The 25,734-nt window shown below is 34.2% G+C and overlaps 1 protein-coding gene across 5 annotated transcripts in view; it reads right to left on the bottom strand.

Moving 5' to 3' along the window:
- ClC-c (chloride channel protein 3) overlaps positions 1–24,741 on the bottom strand; it is a 36,304-nt gene extending 11,563 nt beyond the window's left edge. The window contains exons 1-12 of one of the 5 annotated variants that reach the window (XM_073075324.1): positions 24,511–24,740; positions 23,327–23,401; positions 12,029–12,194; positions 11,369–11,401; positions 7,429–7,458; positions 5,363–5,502; positions 4,563–4,766; positions 3,293–3,443; positions 2,383–2,541; positions 1,808–1,947; positions 783–965; positions 342–556 (exon numbers count right to left, since the gene is read on the bottom strand). In XM_073075324.1, coding sequence (XP_072931425.1) covers positions 342–556; positions 783–965; positions 1,808–1,947; positions 2,383–2,541; positions 3,293–3,443; positions 4,563–4,766; positions 5,363–5,502; positions 7,429–7,458; positions 11,369–11,401; positions 12,029–12,194; positions 23,327–23,395 — 1,490 coding nt within the window. In that variant the 5' untranslated portion in view covers positions 23,396–23,401; positions 24,511–24,740. Of the gene's footprint in view, positions 1–341; positions 557–782; positions 966–1,807; positions 1,948–2,382; positions 2,542–3,292; positions 3,444–4,562; positions 4,767–5,362; positions 5,503–7,428; positions 7,459–7,545; positions 7,725–11,368; positions 11,402–12,028; positions 12,195–14,499; positions 14,646–23,326; positions 23,402–24,510 lie in introns of those variants that run through there. The other 4 variants (XM_073075325.1, XM_073075326.1, XM_073075328.1 and 1 more) reach the window with 4 other exon arrangements.
- Positions 24,742–25,734: the final 993 nt, after the last annotated feature.

Genomic DNA, 25,734 nt, shown 5'->3' with positions numbered 1-25,734 from the left:
AATTTCATTACTAGTGATAACATACTGTAACACATGTGCATATAAATCAATTAAAACGAAAACGTTGCAGCTTCAATAGATATAGCCTGTTTGTGACTTTGATTTTTATTTGCGTAGTACGAGCATTTGCTATGGATATCAAACTAACAAACATGGAAGATAATATATATATATTGATTGTTTATGCATCAACATTAAGAATTGAAATTGATACTTATGTGAAGCCTGGGTATAATAAAATTGAAAGATTCATCTCTGTTAACATTCCTTATTTGTACTATTTGTAAACTAATTACTTTGTCAATTTCAAGCTGGTATTAAAAAATGCAAATAAAACTGACCACAGGGGATCCGAGTTAGAGATGCCACACTGGTTGAACAGCAGGTAGATGAGCTGGCTGGTGTTCATGCGCGTGTAGGGGTTGGGGTAGGCGATGATGGCGGTGATCAGCGTCACCACCAGCACCTCGGTCACGGGGTACTGGCCCAGCTTCGAGTACTTGCGGTAGCGGCACCAGTAGATGTTCGCCTTTATAAATATTGTTGCGATGCAGCCCTGCCAACAGGATTTTTTTATTAGTCGAGGGATATGCTGTTTTTTAAACAACATGACTGGATATTTAAAAAAACTTATGGACCCTATATACGGAATTGATATTCTAAATTCAGTTTTTATTGTAAGAGAAAAATAAAAATGGTAAATGTGTTATCCTACTTCCATTGGAATATTAAAAAATCAGGGATAGATGTGACTATGAGTTTGTGTTAAAAGAGTCACTTACCCCTATTATCCCGAGGCCCACAAAAGGAATGAGCTCGAAGAAGATCCATGGCTTGTTGTACTCGACGAAGAAGAGCACAGAGTGTTCGTTGCCGAAGGGGTTGATGGAGCGCAGGATGAACGCGGCGATCAGGGCACAGAAGAACGACCGCCACAGAGTTTTCAGCGGGAAGTAGTACGACACCTAATAATAATATTTATTTGTATTCGCATTACATTATTGACACAATGAAAAGGCCATCAAATTTCGCATCTAACCCTATGAACGCGTTCGACTTGACAGAACTAACTTGTCAATAACGATAAGCTTTATACAATACACCTGCAATGCGGCAAGAGATGTGTATGACGGGACACCGCAATTAAACCTTGAAACTTGAAAACTACCATTACTACTCCCACTCACGTTTTATATATTCATATTGATTTACAACCACAGAGGCCCACAGCAAAGTGCGTAGGCGAAATTGTGGGATTGAAGTAGATTAAATGTGAAATTATAAATAGAACCTTTTTTGGCATACTTTATTAAACGCACTAATTTTACTACAATTTTGTCACTCAATATTAATTTCACTTCATTATAAACGTTTTATCTTTAACATTAAAGGGAAAAAACATGTGACGCGCAGTCTGCTTTTTCCTTATCAGGTGCTACCTTCGACGAAGTATTAAAAATTTTGCATAACAAACATTCTTCTTGAAGACAGTCGGAGGTTTTACGGACGCCTTGACTAGTTTGACCACATTAACTGATTTCAATATAATATTGTATTATATACCAACTGATAATACAGACCGTGTTTATAGACTATTGATAGCTTATTTATCGTCTCTCCAATGACATGGGGCTCTTCAAAAAAGGTGTAAAAAGCGCTCTCCTCCAAAGCCGGCGATGCATTGGCGACTGCTCTGGTGTTGCACATGTCCATAGGCGACGGTGACTGCTTTCCATCAGGTGGCCCGTCTACCTCATCGTCTTGGTATAATTATAAAAAAAAAAAAATCCTGTAAAATCGTCCTCACCTCTTCGAGACTGAACAGCACGCCTCCGATGGGGGCGCCGAAAGCCACGGAGACGCCGGCGGCGGCGGCGGCCGATAGGATCTCGCGCTTCTTCGCCTCGTTGCGCCCGTACTTCGGGAACAAGTACGACAGGATGTTGCCTGCCACACAAATAATATTCACTATAAATTTCGCAAATCAGTAAAAATTCGTAGGCGCGTAGTAGTTAAACATTATTTTAGCAAGAAATTAAAATGATGCTGCAATATTATGCATATTATTATTACTCTCGTCATTTCTTCTTCTATATGAAAATATAAACAGTATATATAAACCAAATTGTACGTAAAATATTATAGCATAAGTTTTATTATTGTAATAATAATGGTATATTTCTTTATTTTCAAGCTGCCTAAATGGAGACTTATAATGTGGTAAGTTTATCTTCTTAATATTACTTCGATTAAAGAAGTAATGAATAAAAGGACTTAGTATTAAAAATCTTTAACATTATATTTTTGTTAAAACCTAAAATAATTGGTTACATAGGAATCTCCTGTCAAATAAACTTATATAAATTATGTAATTTTTCGTACCCAAACAACTTGCAATGTGAACCATAGGTCCTTCTTTGCCCAAGGACAAGCCCGAAGACACGGAGAGAATCAGGCCCACTACTTTGATGATGAGGGTCCACTTGCCCAGGTAGCCCCGGATGATGAATCCACTCAGAATAGTCTTGATCTCTGGTATACCTGAAAGTAATATGGAGTCAAAATATTGTTTTAACCTCATACTATTTTCTATCATACCATTTTTACTTTTATTTTGTTTATATGTAATGATTTGATAACTATGATTTGTTTTACCTGACTCAAATGTACTAATTTCAGGCAATACCATTCCTGATGTTTATACCGGTAAGTCATTTTTATATAATGTATATTTGCTATAACCCTAACCATGTTAATTTTTTTCCAATGATAATTATATTAATTATCGTGTTTGTCGATGTTCAATCTTCAATTATATTCCATTCTGCGTTTTTACGCACTCAAGACAGGACTGTTATTGTTTTATCATAGACTAACATTATTAACTTGTATGATACCAGTGACTACACTGATTCGCCCATAATGCTGATCACAGTCCGCTTAAATATTTGTGACAAATGATACTATTGTATTTACTGTTATAGTACTGTGTGACTAAAGGAGTCGCATGGTCACGTGACCACGTACGGATGTCGCCGCAATATTTGCGCTACATTGAAGAATCTATAAATATCTATCCTTATTGAAGATCCAATTACCATGCGCCTTGCGCTAGCATTCATGCAATCTTTGCCGGATATAACTCATATTTCATTTTAACCTCGTGTCGTTCGTATGAAGATTTCATTATTCCTTCAATAGCATAAAACGGTGTACTGTGCGAGGTATAACAATATTAAGATATATCTAAAAAAGTTTAGTTAGGAAATGTGTCATCATGAAGGGTACCCACCAGAGCCGCACGCATAGGGAGCGAACATGCGAACGAGCGAGGCGGACAGCGCGGCGAACACGAGCGCCCACACGATGTAGAATAGATAGCTGATGATGTAGGCTCCGGCGCCGTCGCGCGACTCGCCGAACACTTGCGGCCAGGTCAGCCACTGGTCACACATAAACAACAACATTAAAACTGTACCCGTTGTACCCGCATATATTCTACAAGGGTTCAGGCGATGTTATTAAAAATTACAATGCATTCTTAAACCGAAAGAGATTTAAGATAGGGCCTCGCGTGACACTGCATTAAAGGCGATAAGTCATAATACATAATAATACAACGGTTACGATTAACGATTACAAATATTTAGAAGTAAACTTAATATAAATTCCGTGTGTAGTGGTACTTTTTTCGTTAAATATTATATCTACGGACATTGAACACGTCCGACACCGGCTGCGGCTGACAAAATTGTTTTATTTTTTCCATATTTGTAAGTGTTGGTTAGGGTATTTATCTGAACTGTACTTAACATTGTATAGGAAAATACATATTTTCTGCCACGGCACGCGTCTGTCAGCGTAAACCCAAACTCTGTTACGTGCCAACGCTGAATGAGTCGAATCGCAACATTTTGCGGAACCATTAATACGGTTTTCTATAGGTATTATTTATAAATATTTATCATAGGAATAAAATTGCCAAAATTTTCAATATGTTTACCTGTGAAAAATTATTCCATTCCACATTGATGATATTTTACGTGATTATTATATTTCCAACGCTTAAAACTTTTTTTTTGTGGTGATCGCTTTTTTTCAAACTAAACTCGAACAACCGTGTAAAGATTTAGCGGATATCTACTCTATGTTATAAACATAATTTTGATTGGATGTGTATTCGGCATATTTTTTTTCTTAATGTTAATCACATGATATCAAGGCCTTTCTATCATCCCTATTTTTAGTCTTAGGTCAGCAATAATTAATTACCGCTATTCAACACGTGCTTCGCCCCACTTGATTATGACAATATGAACATGTTTGTTCAACACTCACTGACACACGAGATTTACCTAATTGTTAACTGTTCTCTTTGTTTAATTCTGCAACGGCGGCAATAATTAGATGCACTGATAGCCAAGAGGCTATCAGTGCATCGATGTTAATAAATAAGATATTTATTAACATAAATTAAGATACGGATATGATATGAGAATACGTTACGTAAAATGTACTCTAAACTTTTATTTCAAATCGATGGACCTAGGAAAGAAAAGTACCTGGGAGCAGTTTCCGTGGTCGAAAGTTGTTTCGTCACTAGACCAGCAGCATTGTTCGCGGTTGAACCAAAACGCCTGCGGGCATATACCGAACTTGAGGTCGGTCATCCAGGAAGCGCCGATGTCGATCACGCCGGCCACCACGCCCGTGCACACTCCCACCAGGAGCACGCACACCCAGCCCGACCAGGCGTCGTGAGCACCCTGTACGAAAATATTACCTTATATGCATACAACAACATTTACATTCAACTAATAAGAATGTAAACTTTGCGTGTTTGTACACTGAATGTATTTATAAAAAAAGTAATTCAGATGACTGACAATAAGGAAAAGATCCCAAGTTCTCACATATTTAGAAGTCTGTATATCACTTGTGTTTGAAATTGCCTCACGACAAAACTATTAAATTAAATTCAAAAGACAAACAATATGCTCATAGTTCCTATCTTGACTTAAAATTTAGTATTTATTTTATTCAAAACGATTTCTATTAAAAAGTAATTACAATTTAAAGTCAGAAATAATTTTTCAAAATTGTATGACGCGTATGCGAAGTGCAGAACTTCGGTTTCAGTGTGTTAAATGACCTTAATAGATAGTGTTGTATAATTGACATTATATTCTGAATCCACGCGAACGAAGTCATAGCCACAGTTTGTGCTCGAATAATTTGAGTGTGGTTAAAATAATTTATATGTTGTATTAAGTACTCGCGCACTGAATTTCGATACAGATACGCGAAGATGGTGTTATTGTGATCAGGTAATAAATTACCTTATATATTTTATAAACGATACCTTGATAAGGTCCCACAGAGAGTCTTGTCTCTTCTTGACGATGTGCCGGTGGCGCATCCGATCCCGCGCGATATCGCGCTGCCAGTCGATCGTATGGAAATCATCGTACTGCCCGATTCCGGGAATGTCATCCGTATCGGCTGCATTCACGAATTTAAATTAATAAAATTTATCAAATAAATTTGAAGGCAATTCATAAATAGAGTAAAATTATTACAAATATCTCCACTAATGGACCTGATGTCCTTAAAGAGTATTCATTATTATCCCGGTTTATCCAATCAAAACAAGTGTACACGCGTGATTTCTCCGATTCTAAAATGATAAGACCGTTTTAAGTTTCATATTTATTTAATCTGCATTGCTACATCAGTACTTGCATTCCACATGACTATTATCATGCTTGCTGCAGAATACACATTTCATACCAAAAATACGAACACATACTACTACATATTTGGAAACTAAGAAGCTATTGATGATTCAAACAGCTAGAGCAATTTTAACTCAATTGCATAAATATAATACACAATAAAAACAACAACAACATGTACATAATAATATGTAGTTGGGTACACTAGTTAAATTGCAAAAACTTATCCACACCACACCTATTATCCAGATCCCCAGGTGAATTATAATTCCACATAAACAAAAAGTACATTTAAAATTGAAATTCTGCTAGCATACCTAGTATAATCATAATATATTCGCTGATAAAGAAAATGAAATGGTTAAAATGTATATTTTAATTAGTTTTTCATGTCTATTTTTTTTAATCTACTATCACTTATTTTTTAATAATATAGGTGTAGCAAAGGAGCACGCAGTGGCTGCTACTGGCTATGGACACCTATAATCAATACCAGATAAGATTAAAGTCATCTGTGAGGTCAACCACAGACATATTGCTATCTCAAAGGATTAGGTTGTAGATTGGAATGCCTGGAATATTATGTTCAAACCAGAACACAGCGGTGGTTAACACAGTAGTGTTTTTTTCTTAAGAATAGTAATTCTTAAGGAAAAAAATGGATGTGGTGTGGTCTGGAGTCACCACCTCAAAGTAACTTTGATCTAAGTCAATTTTTCGGGTTTCACAAAAACTGGAATAAGTTAAAATAATTAGATTAATTAGCATTTGAATAAATTATGATCTTTTTCAACATTTACTTTAGTATTACTGTTCCTCTTGACATTTGTAATTTGTTGTTGTTTTATTTTATCATAGAAACTGCCAAGACTCACAGAAGTATGTGAGTTGTGTTCACTGAACTGTAAAATGCTTTCACTAGTTCATTGTTCATTTGTTTTATTCTATACTATCTTATCTACTGAAGTATATTGTTTTATCAAATTTTACATTAACTCACTAATTTAAAATGTATTTAGTCATACCTATCCTTTTATACGCACATATTCCAGTAATATTACAATACAGTCAACTTAAACATGTTTTATACTGTCATTGTATTATTTACATAATATGCTTTTGTACCATATACCATACCACATATTTACCAAATATATTAAAACTTTATCCTGAAGAATGCCCTTTACAGTTATGTAAAGTAATTTTAATATGTTTCTTCTATTCAAACATATATATTATATCAATTTGTATTGAAATGACAAATAATTTTGATGTCTTAACCAGTGATGCTGAACTATTTTTGCACGAGAAAAACTAACGTAGTAGCTAAAGCAGATTTAAAGGTAGTATTTTAATTTGGACCAAATTATCACATACTCACTATACAGGCTTGACAAGCTCTATTGTAATAAAAGCCTTACGATAAAGTCACGTGATTTTGGAGGCTTTCGTTTTGTCATTCGTCGGCATTGATGCGTACTACTAATATTTTTCTAATGTTCAAGGAAGTACTATAAAACTCAACTAAACAACTATTACATTTAAATTTAACACATGAAATACCCTGGCTAATAACCCTCCCTCCGCCGCTCGAAAAGTAGATATGAATAAAAAGCTTAAATTATTTTACGTCCACGATGTTGTTTTTAAATTTAGTGACCTAAAATTAAGTAACATCAACTCATCAACTCACCTTGCATCCCGGAAAACACGACGGAGTCCCCTGTAACAATATTTCTTACTTTTATTGGCGGCTACATTAATTAACCACTAACCAGTCTCACAGTTAGTTCATTCGTATTAAACTTACTTACTGGAATTGTAACTCCAATAATTTTATCTATTGTACAATCTCAAACTTTAGATTATTTTGTTAGTTTGTCGATAAGTTAAGGAGAAACTTTTTACGAAGTGTATACGAAAAAAAAACAAAAAAAGGCGACATTCATTTAGCAGATGGATGACGACAAAACGAATTACGAAAGCAGACTTGTCACTTGACAGAACATGACAGCAATCGTTGTGTTACCATGTGCACGTTCCAAAAACTACTATAGGTCTTCATGCAGCGTGGTACATACAACTATTAAAGATTCTTTCAGAAAAAAAACTGTTATGAATTATACCTTGGGAGTAAATTATACATTTATTCTGAGATCTAAACTTAAGTAACTTAATATTTACTTTAAAGTTACTAATAATTTGTACGTATTAATAAAAAAAAATGTTATAATGATAATGGTTTTTAAGGTTGTTTTTAATTTAAATTCTTAATTTAATTAATTTGATTATGAATTTATTTAGATTTATTAATATGACCTTGAAGGTATACTATTACTAATAGAGTTAGAATGGCTCTGCCGTTAATTCCGCGCATAGGTACAAAATTATCTGCATTATAGGGAATATGCACATTTTTATTTTATTATTTTCAATCGCTTATTACTTCGTTTTAACATAGTTAAAAAATATAAACAATGTTATTAGTGTTTGAAATATATATTTTTAATTTAGATAAGCGGTCGGCAACCTTTTAGCAGGCAAGGGCCACTAAGTGGCAAAATAAACTAAAGGCGGGCCGCACTTCTAATATAAACCCCAGAAGCCGAATATACCTATATAATTCATCAAATCTCATAGAAAAAATTAAAATGCTCTTCAAATTCTTAAAACATACATAATTTAATTAGTATACGTAATGAATTCATTACGTTTATACTCGTAGCTAAAAAAATATGGAATTTAAATGAAAATTAAAATTGCAAAATTACTACTACTCGGTCAGTTATTGTTCATTGGCGAGCCGAGCGAAGCGCGTTACATACTATTGACTATAGGGTTTGTTTGCGGTTCGTTCATGCATTTATTTTGATACTATTTGCACTTATTTACAAAACATTCACGGGCCGCGCGTTGCCGACCGCCGATTTAGAGTATCGATAAAATTTGACATGTGTGAACGCCTCAATTTTTTGCATTCTTTTTGACTTCACAGAGCATGTTTTGTGTTGACAACAATATGCACATAAAGTTATTATTTAAGGTTTTCAGATTTAATTGCTGTCCCATATCATGGGAAAGGCTACATAACTACTTTATACATATTTCCTAGATTTATTGTGCAAAAACACTACTATAAACACAATACACATTAAATAGTGTATTTTCTGTTCCAAAAGATGCGAAAATACGAAAAAAGTGGTGTAAGATTATAGGAAACAGATAAAGTATCTCCAAAATCGCATTAACATTTCTATTTACTGTTATAAATAATAATTTTAGGTAATTCTACTTCGTTAATTTTCGTTAGGTACTTATCGACTGCTACATCAAATACTATCATTTAAGTTATGATCAGTTAAATATTTCTGAGTTGAACTATGCAAAAAACCTGTTTATCCATTTTTGCATATTTTTGGTAGCCCGATTGTGCTTTGACAAAACTACTTTCAATGTTTATTGTTCTTGATTATTCCTAATAATACTGTATAGTAAAATCGCACTAGGTAATGAAAAACACTGCAGGAATATAAATAAAAACAATTTTTCTCTCAAAAAGTATGAATATCAACGCATCATCGATGCCGATTAACATCGTAAAACGCTATGTGACGTCATGTATCGAGTCGATCAATAGCAATGCGTTTCAGTAATTTGAATTTCGCTCGCATAATTTACGATATTTGATTAAAGTTTTAATAAATTTACTACGAATTAAATAAAAAAATAATGTGCAGATGTAATTACAGAACCAAAAAAATAACGAGAAAATCTACATCATATGCATATTCCCTACTGCACGTAATGTATTCACATCAACCCCATTGACACAGAATAATAAGGCTAGTTATATTTTGAGCCATTGATCCCAAATGCATGTCATAATTTCGGTACGTTAATATCTGACACATGAGCTATTTCGCTTGGGCCTCACACAATACCTTTGTTTAAAGCTCAACGGGCAAATATTGTCCAATATACATAGATTGAAATTAGTAGCGCTAACATTATCATACATACTTCTAATACTACTATATACTACCTCATACTCCCTCGTATTACCTATCACTTTAAATCTAAAATTTAAAGAATACTGTGTTTCCAAAATTATAATTTTCATAAGCATATCAAAATTTAAAAAGAGGGTTTATATGTTTCAGTATAGTGTAGTTTTCTATGGGTTAGTGAAAGAATCAATATTATTTATCTACACTTAATGGAGGGATAAAAATTTAGATTCATTTTTCATAAAAAAACATCTATCCGGTTTCTATCTACCTACAAATTTAAAAATAATACTTATAAAAAATATTGGTTTAGTCCATAGCTTTATAGTCGGCGTTGAACATATATTTCGCTAAATCGCGACAGGGCACATATTGGGGCCATTATGAGCGCCGCACTTAGATTCTTCTCCTTTTTCGAACTCGGTTAAAAATACTACATGTTTTTATAACAACACTACTTGAATTAAAATTAGTAAATGCTTAACTTTTTTTTTAATTATTTTTTCTATTTCGCCAAGAGAAGTACAATGTAGTTAACATTGTTGAATTAATTAGTATTATTCTTTCACACACTTAAACAGAAATCTTAATTCGACTTGTATCTACGTCATCCTTTATTATCGATAGGTCATGTCACGTGCTTAAGTTTTATTGTATTATGTTTTTTTTTTCATTACCGACACTAATCGCGAGACTAGGACACAGAAAGCACAGTGTTTTACCTACATCACCGACACGGTCACCAACTAGAGGATCCGTATCTGCTGCATCTATTGCGTCCATATTCCTTCACTTTTATGTATTTACTTGATGACTACTTATTTAGAGAGTTCATTTCGGACTAATCTTCGGCGTTCGGGCCGAAGTAGGTATTTTATCTAATCTAGACTATTTGATATGAAATGTGATAAATTATATATTTGTTATATACATAATTGATTTAATGTAACACATACATTTTTTATTGACGTGCACTGTAGCCATGGGCGTTCGTTACCATACTTATTTATATCTGTTTTCACGGGTATCTTATCCAACCATTCATTTTATATCCCATTGGACAGTACCAGAGGAACTGCGCTCAGTCGGAGTGACTAGTTACAATAGCCACAGTGGACTACAAAGATTTAAAGATAGATAGTGTATCTTCTGTTAAATATAATGCCAGAATTTGGATAACGCATTCCATGCTGCTTGATTGTACCCATTATTCAACAAATTTTAAATCGCACATAAAATTATATCCCTATACCTAATATTATATACGTAACTACGTAAAATAACTTTAATATTTATTTCTCATAATCTACCTTAACATAATATTTTATTGGTTTATGTTGTTTACATTAATATACTGTAGAACAGATTCATATGTTTTTTTCGAATGAACGACTTAAGTTCAACTAAAGTTATTCACTTACCTATTATACAGTACCCATACCCAGAGGTTAATGATTAAATGGTGTTGAAAATACGTGCAAGCAAGAAAATTAAAGCGTGGTGTTAAATTTAACAACAAATTCACTTAAACATATATGAAACTTAAACGGTTAGACCCAAAAAGAAGTGTGAAACCTAAAAGGTAACATTTTATAATCTTAATAATATGTAGGCATGAGCCCTTACCGGTTGACGCACTGAAGTACTGAGCGATGTATGCTTGAAAACAAAAAAAACTTTAACTTAATAATATTACAAACTACACATTTAAGGTTCACTAGCGAGTATTTTTAATCTATATAACCATCTAATGATTATGTTTTATAGCTTTAAAACGATCAACACCAGTTTAGGCTTCGGTCATTAGAGGTAGCTAAAATTCGCTAGCTTATAATTTACATGTGCACTCGAGTTTATTCAAGTACAAAGAGTTTAATTATTTCTTTAAAAATCTGAACATTTATTAAAGATAGTAAAACGCATCACCGTCGTTATAATACAGCTGCTTCTTATACCGTGGACAATTTAAATTGTATGCTATTGTTTAACATTCAGTAATCCAGTGATTTCAAAGACACTTTCAACTTTATTGTTGCCGACGTCCGCCTGTCCTGGGTTGTTGTTGCCAACAACTTCTTTCTCTACTACCTATTAAACTTGTCTAATCTTCCTAATTGGGTTTCCTCAGAGAAACCTGTTCGTTTCGTGCTCAAAATGTCCACCGTGTACTTTTATGATACCGGTACTTCAACCCACAATTCGTTATCTGGAGTTTACCTACAAACTTGTTACTTCCCTTGAGATTCTTCTTTCCCCAGATTCTTGGGGTTTACTGAAGGTACTTACAAGTAGCGCTTGCGTCGGAATTCCTCCCAGTATGCTCGTACAACTGGAAGGTACCGTGGCTGGTGGGCGTGGCGCTGTCGGCCGGCTGCGGCGGTCCCGGCGTGACGTCTACCATGTCATCGTCACCGGACCCGAGCCCACCTCGACCGTTACTGGCGTTCGTGAACTAGACACACGGTAAAAACTTATTATATGAAATGAACAACATTTCCCTATACATATTTTAAATAAATACAATTTTAAATAATCACATAAGCTTGTAATATAAGTGAATATAGACCTGGACTAAAGTTCGGCCAATTAACTTACACACGTGTACTAACTTACACACTCTTAGTTAATAGTAGTAATTAAATATGTCAAAAAAAAATAATGCATATTTCAGTCCAGAATATAATTATATTGGCAGGTATAAAAAGGTAAACAAGTTGGCCTACTTGACAGAAAAAAATGGAAACCTAACGTCTGCATATTCCATAGGCTTCATACTTTTGATCGGTATGTAATTTTTCTATTAGGAAAACCAGTGAAATATTTAAGATAGAAGAAACATTTTAGTCATACTCTGGATTGAAATTTCTTAGTCACCTATTTTTTTGCAATTTATTTTTAGACATACATATTTATTTTGATATCAAAAAACGTTTCATCCATTAGCCAGCTCGATGAATGTCGATCTATATGGGGATCTTAGACGGTAGACCATAATGAAAAATTGTTCCAAGTTCTCATCAATTTTCGTTATTAACTCACGAAATTAAACTATGTGTTCTTGCGCGATGAATATATTGTCTGATAGAGCGTGAAAACCCTTATCATGTTGACGATCAAGGGGCAAGAGATGCAACGCCACAAATTAGGATTTCCGTTTACACTTACTCCCTCTTAACATTCAAAAAATAAAATAGCGTCATCTAACTACTACAACCCAAAAAAAATATTTTAATGGACTACATGTAAATCTTGTGAAAAAATAATTTTCAGCAATATAGAAATTTAATAATGGTGAGCAATTATCGTACTCTTTGTGTTGTTTTTAAACGGTAGGTTGAATGTATATTGAGACTTTGCCTCGAAATGAGAGCCGATACTACCTATAATATAATTTAATTGTGTACTGATTTTTAGCTAATAATTTTATAAATTATAGAACAACAAAAACGATAAGATCACAATAGAAAAAAAATATTATGAAAAATTGTTTCATTCCCCTGACGGAGGTATTGTATATAATTATTTCATATCAAAACCCAACCTTTTTAGAAACAAATTCAAATTATAAAGCATCATTAGATCTTCACGTAAGCAGCTCACAATGTTACAAAAATATTTTCTACGACACTTATTCCGCCGCACCGCCCACGCTTCCTAGAGGTTTATTATATTTCTTTCTTAAAATGTTTATCGAAAATTTAAACGCTACGTGGGCCGAAGTTAATTGGTACATAGTATGTAGGCGTCTTTGGTTTAAAATAACTTCTATTAATAATATCTGAAATTGAATGAAGCCACAAATGGCTTATTTTAGTAAGTTCTTTTTTTGAATTCTTGACAAATAAAAACATTTTTAGAGAAAATTTACGAATAAATAACTAATACTGCGTAATTTACGTAATACATAAATAATTATTTCAAATATTTTAGGGAGATTTTAGCACGGAGACGTGGCAAAACTTTTTTACGCAACTATTTCAATTCTCAAAACTGGGTACATTTTCTTGTTAGGAGTGATTAATCTTTACTGATCTATGGTTTGCTATTAATATTTTATTATAGAAATAATGATAGTTGATGCAAACGTTTAACTGCACTCTAACAGCTTCCATTACATTTTATATTATTGCTGCCTTGCTGAACTTCGCAGCGCGGCAGGACAGTATATTGCAACGCTTTAAAACGAATTGGAAGGAGTTTCTGTAATGTTTTATTGCTTTATTTTATGTGTTAATAAATAAATAAAAATAAATAAATAATAAGCGAAGTGTTCTCGACTAAACTTTTTTGTAACTGATGAATCAATTTTTAATATTTATTAATACATATATTTTATTGAAAATATACAGGGCCAAGATTTATATCAAATAAATGTGATGAAACCACACAAAGAAAATTTACAATTGCGTTTTGCTTCCCATAAAGCAAAACCTAACCTTTATCCGCACGTTTATCGCAGCGGCCGCGTACCCTGTAACCGCATTTGGTACTACTACATCAAAACTATAAACAATGACTGTAACGAAGCAAATATTAAAAATATTATTATAAAATATTGCCATGAAATAAATATTAGGTATCTAAAATTAACCAAAGGTATTAAAATGAGGACGTAATATACGAGACGATAATATAAATGCCAAAAATTACTCATATTCCGAACACATACCTTAATAAAGAATTCGAGCAAGTAGGTAATCAACTGTTGTCATTATGTTTAATTGACACTGTACCAATGACAAATAATAAAGACTTACTTTCAAATGCTCATAACACTGCAGATCCACAAACGCACATTTTTTTTTTTTAATTAAATGTCAAAGTTAAAAACTTATTAAGTCCGACAATCTAAGAAACCCGTCTGCGCTATGATATGACTCGGATATTCTGTGCTTCTCTCTGCTCTCCTAGCGCTGAGCGTGAAGCAGCAAGAAAATCGATTAGTATTAGGTCCGCTACACTGACTAAATCGTAATAAAAAGCTTTGTACTTTCTAACACAGTGTATATTGTTTGACAAACTATTTAGTATTCTGCAACTTAGTACCTACAGAGATACATTATAAAGGTAATTGAACGAAGTTCCTTAATGCTTGCGGTAAGAGTTTAAATCGTCATGTACAGAAAAAACCCCTTATGCCCTGTAGTGTAAAGTGTATATTATATTAATGCGTAGAATACAGAAATGCGGGGAAAGATAGCTCTTCTTTATGGCACTATTTTTGTACCGCAGCACGCGCGGTTGTCTATTGCTGTTGCTGCAACATCTGGCAAGCCTCATAGATTTGCTAACCGAGGTGGTTACATAACCACAGAAAACTCGTGTCGCAAGTTTTACAAAAATAATTGAGAAAAGTGCAAATCGACCACGGAGGTTCCAGTATCACTAAAATTTAGATGTTTTTATTTTTGGTATTTGTTGTTATTAGCAGCCTTGAAGTAAATGCATTGTGAAATATTGAACTGTCTTTCTATTACGGTTAAAAAAATAAGGCTAAAAACGCCGAAAAAGCGGTTCTTGTGTATAACGACCCCCATTTATTTGCAATATGTTTTTATTTTTTGTATTTGTTATAGCGTCTGTGTCTGTGTATTACGGTTCAGGAGATAGAGCCCCGTGACAAACGGACAGACAGTGGAAACGTAGTAATAGGGTTCCGTTTTCCTATTAAAACATCTATCAAGTGCCCGCGTTCAATAACATTGCTCTGTGAGTTCTTACTCGTACATCGCGCGCCGCTGGTTATACAACCTCAATACGAAGTGTGTGGAAATTTCGTTACCACTTGTTATTTATTTATTTTAATTTTAAATAAATATGTTCGGTAGTTGCAATTTCAAAATAAATATTAAAGAACTTTGTTCATTGCATACTTGTATTTCATTTCGTTTTACACATACCTATTACCCATGTTAATTTTTTCGAAAATTACTGAAGGTGGCAGAACCCTTTGTGGTTCGATTCCACCGGCACCACTACCATACCTATTTCGGCCTCATCGGCGTTAAACGTTGTTCTGGTTGGATGGGTGTGGTAAGAGAGACATATTTTTCGGAGGCGTTCCAGCTTAGTCCTCAGGGGTAGCGGCGCATCTGTGACCTACCTCATGTCTATGGGCGGCCATATCCACTTACCATCAGGTGGATTACATGCTCGTCTGCCACTCTCTATATTATAAAAAAATACATCTATAATTGCAAGTAAATGTAATGTGATTTGCGGTTATTATAATAATATAGAAATAGCAAACGAGCATTGATTCCTGATAGTGGACACCGTTGACCATGGATAGGTGTAGCTAACTTCATAATATAGGTCAGAACTTCTATTGTCGCATTATATGTAATTGAGCCGGTATCCACACCTTTCCACAGTCACGTAAGATCTGCTTCACGCTAGAAATATGTGTGACCGTACCACCTGGCACCTACCCGGTCGAACTAGTCCAACCGCCATTTAAATATTATTTTTGATTGATTAATTTTCAACACAGAAATGGACATAATAAGAATCAACGTCACGAATATTCCAGGAATAATTCTGAGCCTATTTAAATTAAATATATTAAAATTTTAGTTTTGATGAGACCATTCACACAACATATTTGTGAGTTATTATCTCGTAAGAATAAACATATCGAGCTGTCGATTCCATTAAATGGGTGTTTGTTTGAAAACTCACACTATTCATTGAAAGGTAATAAAACCTTTCGTGGCTAGACTCCAGTGGCATACCGCCATACCTATCTCTGCCTATTAACAGCAGGGTTAATAGCTGTCATGCTCCGCTTTGGCACATCGGTCAGCTGCGGGGACTGCGGTAAAGGAAGGATGTAAAGAAGACATACATTTATCTTAGTCCTCTAGGGTACCTACGCATCCAACCTCAAACCCCATGATATCCGTAGGCTGCAATAGCCACTTACCGTCAGGTAGACTGCGTCTTCGTTTGATACTTCATTATTATAAAAAAAAATACTAAGGCACGGGCCTCTCGTAAATGCGGATCCGTAAATAACGCAATTTGCATAGTACTAGTACATGAGTTAATGCGCATGGTACTGAGGCTCATGCAGTTTGAACTGCGAGTTAAACTGAACGGCTCTTACACTCTGGCCTGGATCGGTGATTGATCACTTATATCGTTACCGCTGTTAAGTTAAAGTAGCGCATCCTGCTTATAAAATCCGTGCAGTTCATTGTGCTATTTTCAAAGGCAAATAATTTATGACGGACTAATACAATTATTATTATAAAGAACAATTTAGTGAGACGTCTAGGTAATCCATGTATGTAAAAGGGAGCATGGTTAATTAAAGTACTGAAATCAAATTATCATTTGTAAGATAACGCCCTTTGGCGGTTATTTCAACATTTTAATTATATTTGTTATTTTGTATTAACTGTGTTTACATTTTATTTCTTTACAGCACATAGATTCTTATCTTTTACATTTTTAAAGCAGCAGCGATTTCAGCATGGTTTAGATAATATTATAACATTTATAACGTCGATACTATGTTGTGACTCAATGGCGTGTGGAGTACCTAAAACTTAAAAAACAAACGTAAATGTTTACAACGTTTTACAACGTACCCCCATGTGTCGCCAGGATTATTTTTAGGGAGATGCATAGACGTTTCAGCCATGCCGCGTACTAAATATTTTACAAATATGTTATAGACATTTATCACTGACAAATACGTATTTCAGTGATTGTTTGGTCCTTTTATCTTCATGGACATACCTATACGAGTTTCAAGAGAATTTATTTTGCACTGATATATACAACTTCCACAGATTGCTTGGTCCTGACGAGCTTCTTTTTCGCTGATAAATATACATTTCAGAGATTTATTCACTTATGTACTTTAATTCCGACCAGACGGGTGCAAGTACATCCCCTTGCACCTCCCTGCTGTCACCCATGGTTGTAACAAATAGTACGATTGTATGTACGAGAATTTAAAAGTGATAAGACTCTTCGTTTTTCAAAATCTCCTTACTGACGAAAACTAACGAAAATTCTTCGAAGGAATTGTAGTATTTATGGAATACTAATCACTTAAAGTATTTGTTTGTATTTATTTTATTATATTATGAACTTCTAGTTTACGAACTGCAAGCGAATATACCATGCTTCAAAAAACTACCAGTAACTGTACCATGCAAAAATAAATAAATAATCTACGAAATTTTTGAATTGCACTTTAAAAATTTCACTTTACTGTAAAGATGTAATTACTAATTATTATACTTTTCGTGCAAATATTGAAAGTATTTTTGTATCTTCAGTAATTCAGCATTGAAAATAGGGAGCTTCAGAGATATAATTCATAGCTGAGGTATCCTTTTTGGGAGCCGAACCACATTATTTCTGCAATATCGTCATATCAAACGCATAGACGAGAGGCATTAAACCTCCAGCCTCGGTACACTGGCCAATGCCTCGCGTGAGCTTGAATAGTATTCACTTACGAACGATTGCACTGTCTGTCTCACTTTGCATACAATTTAGCAGTTAGCTGTGCGATTGTAACTGCAAATTGAAGTACAGTAGATGCGTCGTAACTATGCTTGCCTTTGTAACAATTCCGCTCTAACGTAAGTCTCTATATTTAACGAAGTAATAACAAATAATGCATTAATAAAATTATAGCAGGTTACACAATCTTAAATACAGGAGAACCACAATCCATTAATAGTATTTGACACGCTGGCCAAATAACGCTCGCAACGTTACATTCCCGATGGTCATACTTTCCGTTACAGCAAGTGATGATTAATTTTAGGACAAAATTAGAATTTATTATTTACAGTAATTTTATTTTTACAATGACAAATCAGTCGCGAAATTTGTAAAACGCTTAATTTTTGAACAATTAAGATTTATTTTAAAGAGGCTGTGATATTCATAAACTTACAATTGCCTCTTTAATTGCTGCATATTACTCAATTTCATTTACTAGTTTATTTTAGGGAAATATTTAACGAATTCCCGGCGGATTTTATGGAGCTCCATAACTGTAGAGGAAGCTATGGGATCATAAGACCTAGATTTTTTTCGCTAAGCTAAGGACCAATTAAGCATGAGAAAAGGGTATGTGAGCCCATACAAACAACCAACCCATACAAAGTAGAGAGAGAGAGATACATGGAAAAGCTATGTCATGTCAATTTATTCTTGAATAAGCGGCCCTAAAAGCCCCCCCCCCCCCCCCGGCTACGGAGCCTTTTAATATTTTTAATAAAAAATTATAATATGCTTATCAATGAAGTGCTGATTTTTTATACAAAATTTGCTTGCTGTATTGACGAATGTCCTGCCAAAATGCGCAACATCTAATAGAAGTATTCTTTCTAGAAATACCTGTAATTCATGGTTAGATGTAAAATAATCAAATTAAAATATATCAATTTCACTATTACGACACGTACGCAAATCAATTTTGGTCATTTCTCATATATATCTCTCGTATACTACACAGTTAAAAAGAAATGTACACCCTTAATATACAATAATAAGTACCACTATTCAAGTGTACTGAGATCACCTTTTACAGTGGTAACCTATGTTTATATACAGCCCATATGTACCACGACAAACGTGCGGAGAACATAGGTTAGGGTCTGATCTCTCAGAGAAAAAAATACCTTAGTAAAAGTGTCACCGTTTTTGCACTATCGATTGTTTTACATTTTTTTAATTCAGCCCTCTTCGTCTTCTTTCGTTAACTGCGTGTACAAACTTGATGATGCAGTGTTTATTTTTTCTGTTAAATACTAGCAGATAGTTGGTCTACCATATTGAAATGTAAATTGGTTAAAAGATGTAAAGGAAGCATGAAAAAAATAGAGCTATTTTTTATTTTATTTTTTTCCTTAACTTTGACTATTCGCGGCTTCGATCGCGGTGAAAAAATGTACTGAACTATAAGCGCACATTGCCCTAAAACATGGTTTGAATGATGGAGAGTGGAGACAGAAGATGGATGGTGGATCTTCTACCAGATTTTACTCTTAGTCACTGAAGAGTTAGAGTATCGCCCCTGGTTCCATCATCAAATCAGTTCCAAGATAACAAATTATGACATTGTCATTCAAATTACATACACATACGAAGTGTCACTTCGACACGACAGTTAAAAATAGGTAAAAATTGACTTGAAAAATCGTATTACTTTGTTTACTAGTTAGTTACTTACAGCCCGGTCAAGTTAGACATAAAAATAGTGGTCAAATAGCTAAAATTCCGGGAAAGCCATTTTTTTGTGGAGACCTTTGGTTTACTATTACAAATAAAGTGTCAAAAGTCCCCATCGATCAGAAGTGTGCGTCGGCAGTTATTTAAGGTCAAATGTCCAAATTTTAGGTTCTTTGAATTTTTCTCGAAATCGGTAAGTTTTATCGAAAAAGTACCTAGGACCAAGTTGTAGCTACTAAAATTCTCTACAAAATAGTCCTTGTATTTTTTTGATTTGAAGGGTTTGAAGGGTGTGGTCAGGGAGACATACTTTTCCGAGACGTTCAAACTTAAATAGTCCTCAGGGGTAGCGGCGCATTTGTGACCGACTTTAGGTAGGAATATCTAATCCTATCTGAGTATCCATGGGTGGCAGTACATATCCAGTACGTGTCCAGTACATATCCATGGGTGGCAGTAGCCACTTACCATAAGGTGGACTGCATGCTTGTCTTCTACTCCAATATTATAAAAAAAATATATTAAAGTAACAAAAAATTAGAACGGCAGTTGAACTCAATAACCAATATCAATAATCTTCATACTATTAAATAAGTATTGTTCCTGAAAATAGCATCTTAAAGGTTCTTGGGATAGTCCCCCCGAGGGAAACCATGTTAAAAAGCCCCGCTAAGTACGCTATTTCACAGGTGGGGTGGATATCATGTAAAACGTAATTCTTACAATTTTTTTCTCTAAAACCAATCATTAATCAGATATTGCGTTAATGATTGGTTTTAGAGAAAAAAATTATAAGCAACATTTTATAAAGAATTTTAAGAGCTACAACTTTGGCCTGAGTTATTATTCGATAAAACTTACCGTTTTTGTGAAAAATCCAAAAAACCTAAAATTTTGACGTTTGACCCCGAATAATTGCCGACGCACACGTCGGTTCGATGGGGACTTTTGACACTTTATTTGTAATGGTAAACCCAAGGTCTCTACGAAAATTCAGCTTTCCCGGAATTTTAGCTATTTCAATTGTCTAACTTGACCCGACTATTAGTTGATTTTTTACAACTGAAGAATGATATTTTAAAGTGTCTAACTAGTCAATGATGTAATTTTGTACTGTTTGACGGGTTGTGAGTCGGTAACAAGCGTAAGTTAAATAAAAACTCGCTCATTACGTTTTAGTTGGTTTCAGTCCCTTTCAATCAAAAACAGCCTTATAGGCCTAAGTTCCAAAGTACCCAGCTCACCATTGGTAAAAGTTTAGGGTATCTGGGAGTTGACATCTTGTGTGACGTGCAGAGTCGGAGTCATTTGTAAGTTAAAGCCAAGTTGGCATCAAAGAAACTAGGCGTCCTGAACAGAGCCAAGGAGTACTTCACTGGGGGGCAACTCCTTTTGCTTTATAAAGCACATGTGGAGGACATGGAGTACTGTTCGTATCTCTGGACAGAGGCGCCACAATGCCAGCTTAACCCGCTTGACTCCGTATAGAAGCGTGCGGTGAGAATCGTCGATGACCCAGCGATCTCTGATCGGTTAGAAGCCTTAAGCCTGCGGAGGGACATAGGTTCCCTCTGCGTGTACTACCGGCTTTACAATGGTGGGTGTTCTGAGGAACTGTTCGATCTGGTGCCTACATCACCCTTCCTTCATCGCACCACTCGCCGAAGGATGAAGTTCCATCCACGTCAACTTGACACGTGGCGGTCCTCGACGGCTCGGTTTGCACGGTCATTTTTGCCGCGTATGTGAAAAATGTGGAATGAACTTCCTCCTGAGGTAGTCCCTCAGGACTATGACATGGAGCTCTTCAAGAGGGGTGTAAAAAGAGCTCCCCTTCAAAGCCGGCGATGCATTGGCGACTTTTCTGGTGTTGTAAATGTCCATAGGCGACGGTGACTGCTTTCCATCAGGTAGCCCGTCTGCCTTATCGTTAGGATAAATATAAAAAACATACTTTTTTTCTTCAACGTTAAATAGTAAGTGTGGTATAGTCCGCGCCAAACTGTTAGTCCGCTCTGAAGTTGTTGCGAGCAGGTGTAGTCATACAATTTGCTATGAAGAAGAAATTCATTTCTATATTCAGAGCGGACTAGCAGTTTTACGCGGACTATACCTTTCTGAACTCTCTATTATCTAGACATATTTTTTGGGCAATGTGCACTATGTATAGTTCAGTACATTTCTTTTTCACTGCGAATAGTCAAAGTTGAGGAAAAAATAGTAAAAAAATCAAAATAAAAAATAGCAGTTCATGGTTCCTTTACATCTTTTAACCAATTTGCATTTCAATAGAGTGGACTAACTATCTGATAATATTCAACAGAAAAAATATACACTGTATCACCAAATTTATATACGCAGTTAATGAAAGAAGATGAACAGGGTCGATTTAAAAAAAAAACAAATGATAGTGCAAAAACAGTGACACTTTTACTAAGGTAATTTTTTTCTCTGAGAGGCCAGACCTACTATGTTCTACTAACCTAACCTATGTTCTCTCCAAGTTTGTCGTGGTACTTACGGGACACCTTGTATATCATTTATTAAAAAAAATAACATTACTAAAGTTTGAAAGATATGGCTTTTTTTCAATATAACAGCATTAACAAAAACCAATACATACAGTACAACTGGCAATGGCCTGATGGTAGCTCATTTTTATGACATTCATAGACGGCAGTAAGCAATTACCATCAGGTTGACTGCATGCTCGTCTGCTACTCCTATATAATAAATTGCTATCAAACAAAACAAAGAAACTAAAAAACAACAAACAACCAAAAAAATAATTTGTGTTATGCACATTATTAATAATATTAATAAGTCCATCTATACAATTTTTTTCCTATTACTAGGGGAAGAAATTTTCAAATTAAGATATTTGGTAGGCAAAAAATTGTGCAAGTGATATGTGTTGCCGATGTGTAGTTTTTATGTAACTCAGTGGTGGTCGCCAGACTAAACTACCAAGTTTTAATTACAGAAAACTCTACTTCTAATTCACCTTGTTCACCAGAAGAATCACCAATCATCTTTTTGCTACACTCCATAATGTCTTTCAGTTGTCACCGTTAAAGGCCATGTGGTAAAGCAATTTTAGATGATGTCACAGTCTTAAAATTGTGAATACATGGAAAATGTCTATATGCATACAGTTAATATTTACGAATGTAATATGCAAGTATGTATGTATAATATTACATGTAAGAATGTAATATTCAGATTGCTGCCAATTTGTATAAATAAAATGTTATGTACATAAATAGATATCTAAGAGAACTATTTTTTTATTTTTTTTATTTGCCAGATGTAGTAATTTTCAGGATTGTCCTCAAATATCACATGGGTGTTCTATAAAACAACAAAATAAAAAGAAATTACCTTTTTGTAAACAGACTGATAAGTCATAGGCATCTTTGGTATCGAAGACTTAAGAGGAAAGCGCTCCATACCCCTCTGTAATTGAAAACGGAGGATCCTTGTAAAATATATTCTCTGATAATCATAATATATCTGATAATCAGAGATTTACTGCTGAGAAATCATAAACTAAAATGATAATTTAAAAGATAACCTCAATGGAGTATTATGTTGAGTAATTATTTTTATGATAAAAATATACTTTATGATAAAAAAGAAATAAAGCATAACATTAACATAAAGTAAACATGTTAACACAAACAGAATTCATGTTATAAATTTCAACAAATCCAATGTCAGTTTGTCAAAATTACTCACTGTTGACCTGGTGTGAAAGTTTTGCCTAAATCAGTCTGAATGTTTATGAGATATTCTAACACACAAAATGTTTTAAGAACATTTTTTTTATATCAATGAAATTTTCCATAAACAGATAAGAATAAGATTTTTTTAAAATGATGTAGCTTAAATTTTATCAAATGTGGTGTTGTAACTCCTCTCAGCACTTTTGTCAATTCATATAGTTTTGGATTGTGCCATTCAGGCAGATTTGAAAAAATCACCTTATACTATGACCTTATACACTAGTGGTGATGTTGTACAGGGCTCATCTTTTATAAAAAAAACTACCATCAGTTTTACTATTTAACTAAAAATTTTATCTTAAAAACAGTAAATGCTACCAAAGATAATGTACCTGCATTTTGGTAGTTTTTGATTTCTCACAGCCTAATAATTTCACATAAAACCACAAAATGTGGATAATGTTATAGAAGGGTTAGTAAATAATATAATAAAGGTATGTAGATTACCAAGTTTCCTGTAATGTTAGTGAATATGATTTAATAAATAAATAAAATAAATAAATTAATTCCTTAGTCACATAATCAACATAGCCTTCACTTATGATAAATATAAGTACTTATATTAATAAAATGTTCAGGTTAAAAAGCAGTAGGCGTTAACTATTGACACTAGATCATCCGACCTAAATAATATTGCAATATGCGCTTACACATTAAGTAGAAATTATTAATAAAGCAATATACACTACTTCACATGCATTACAGAAATAATATAAAATAGTGAGAAAGAGAAAAGTTACTTTTTAACATATAAATATTCAAAACATCGAAAGTACTTACAATACTCAGTAAAAGATGTACATTATAACGCTAACCGAGGGCTGTTAAAAATAGCCAAAAATTATGGAAACACAAAAACTATCTACAATGCCGCAACAAAATTTTATAATATGCAAAATAATATAATAGCTTCCAGAAAATTATTAAACAAGTTTCTTTTTCGTTTTTCGTCGTGGTAGAAAAACGAGATGACAGCAGACCAGCGCTGCACAGATTAAATTAGGATGTACAATATGTCCGATTCTGATATAGAAGTTAAAGATAAACGCATACAATACAACAATTTGTTAATCAAAACGGCTGTGCTATAGGGTTGTCGGATTATTCTAACTACATCAATATGCAAATATTTTTTGTACGTGTATTTAAAAATGAAAAAAAAAAACTTGAAGAAGTATGGCAAAAAGGACGCCAGTTTTTGTGCTCTTAAGGCCCGGCCAAACGGAACGCTGAACGCCTATTCTAGCGCCGCGTACGACGTAATTTACGCCGCGGTCTAGCGTCGCGTTATATTTTTAGTAGTGAGCGCCAAAGAGTATAGTAACCAAGTGAGCGCTCCAACAGTACGGCCATAGAGTATTATTATATACAGTGAAACTTGGTTAAGTGGGACCTGGATAAGTGAGAAACCTCCATAACTGGAACTCATGCTGAGGTCCCAACACTTTGGCACTGAATTACCTCTGTTAGTGGGACGAGGTAAACCTCTATATCTGGGATTTGTTCTTTCGATTTATCATCATAGTTACCTCTATAACTGAGACAGCGAGTAAATTTTATATGCATAAACCTCTGTAACTGAGATAACATTGTTTGTTTACTCATTCTTATTCTACCCACAAATTCCACACGTAATTCCATTAATGGAACCCTCTGTAAATGAGACAGATATTTATTTATACCTGTATATCTGAGACACTGGGTAAGTGGAATACCTCTATAAGTGAAACGACATTGCAGGTCCCTTGATGTCTCACTTAACCAGGTTTCACTGTAGTTATATACATGTTAAGTACGGCGTACGGCATTCTAACACGACGGTAGTCGTCTTTGCGTTGTATTTTTTACATATTTGCGTACTAGCGTGGGGCGTAATTATGCAAAACTTTATATTATGACTGTAAAACTAATAGTATTTGTTCGGAGATACTTCTTTATAATATGTCTATTTGGAATAATTATAAAATAGAATAATAAAATAAAAATAAAAAATAATATTTTTGT

Source organism: Epargyreus clarus, unplaced genomic scaffold (genome assembly GCF_041222505.1).
Source record: "Epargyreus clarus isolate Ecla_fem2 unplaced genomic scaffold, WU_Ecla_fem_2.2 ptg000007l, whole genome shotgun sequence".
In the NCBI taxonomy this organism is placed as follows: domain Eukaryota; kingdom Metazoa; phylum Arthropoda; class Insecta; order Lepidoptera; family Hesperiidae; genus Epargyreus; species Epargyreus clarus.
The sequence above is the reverse complement of the archived record's forward strand: the minus strand, read 5'-3'. Positions and strand labels throughout refer to the sequence as shown.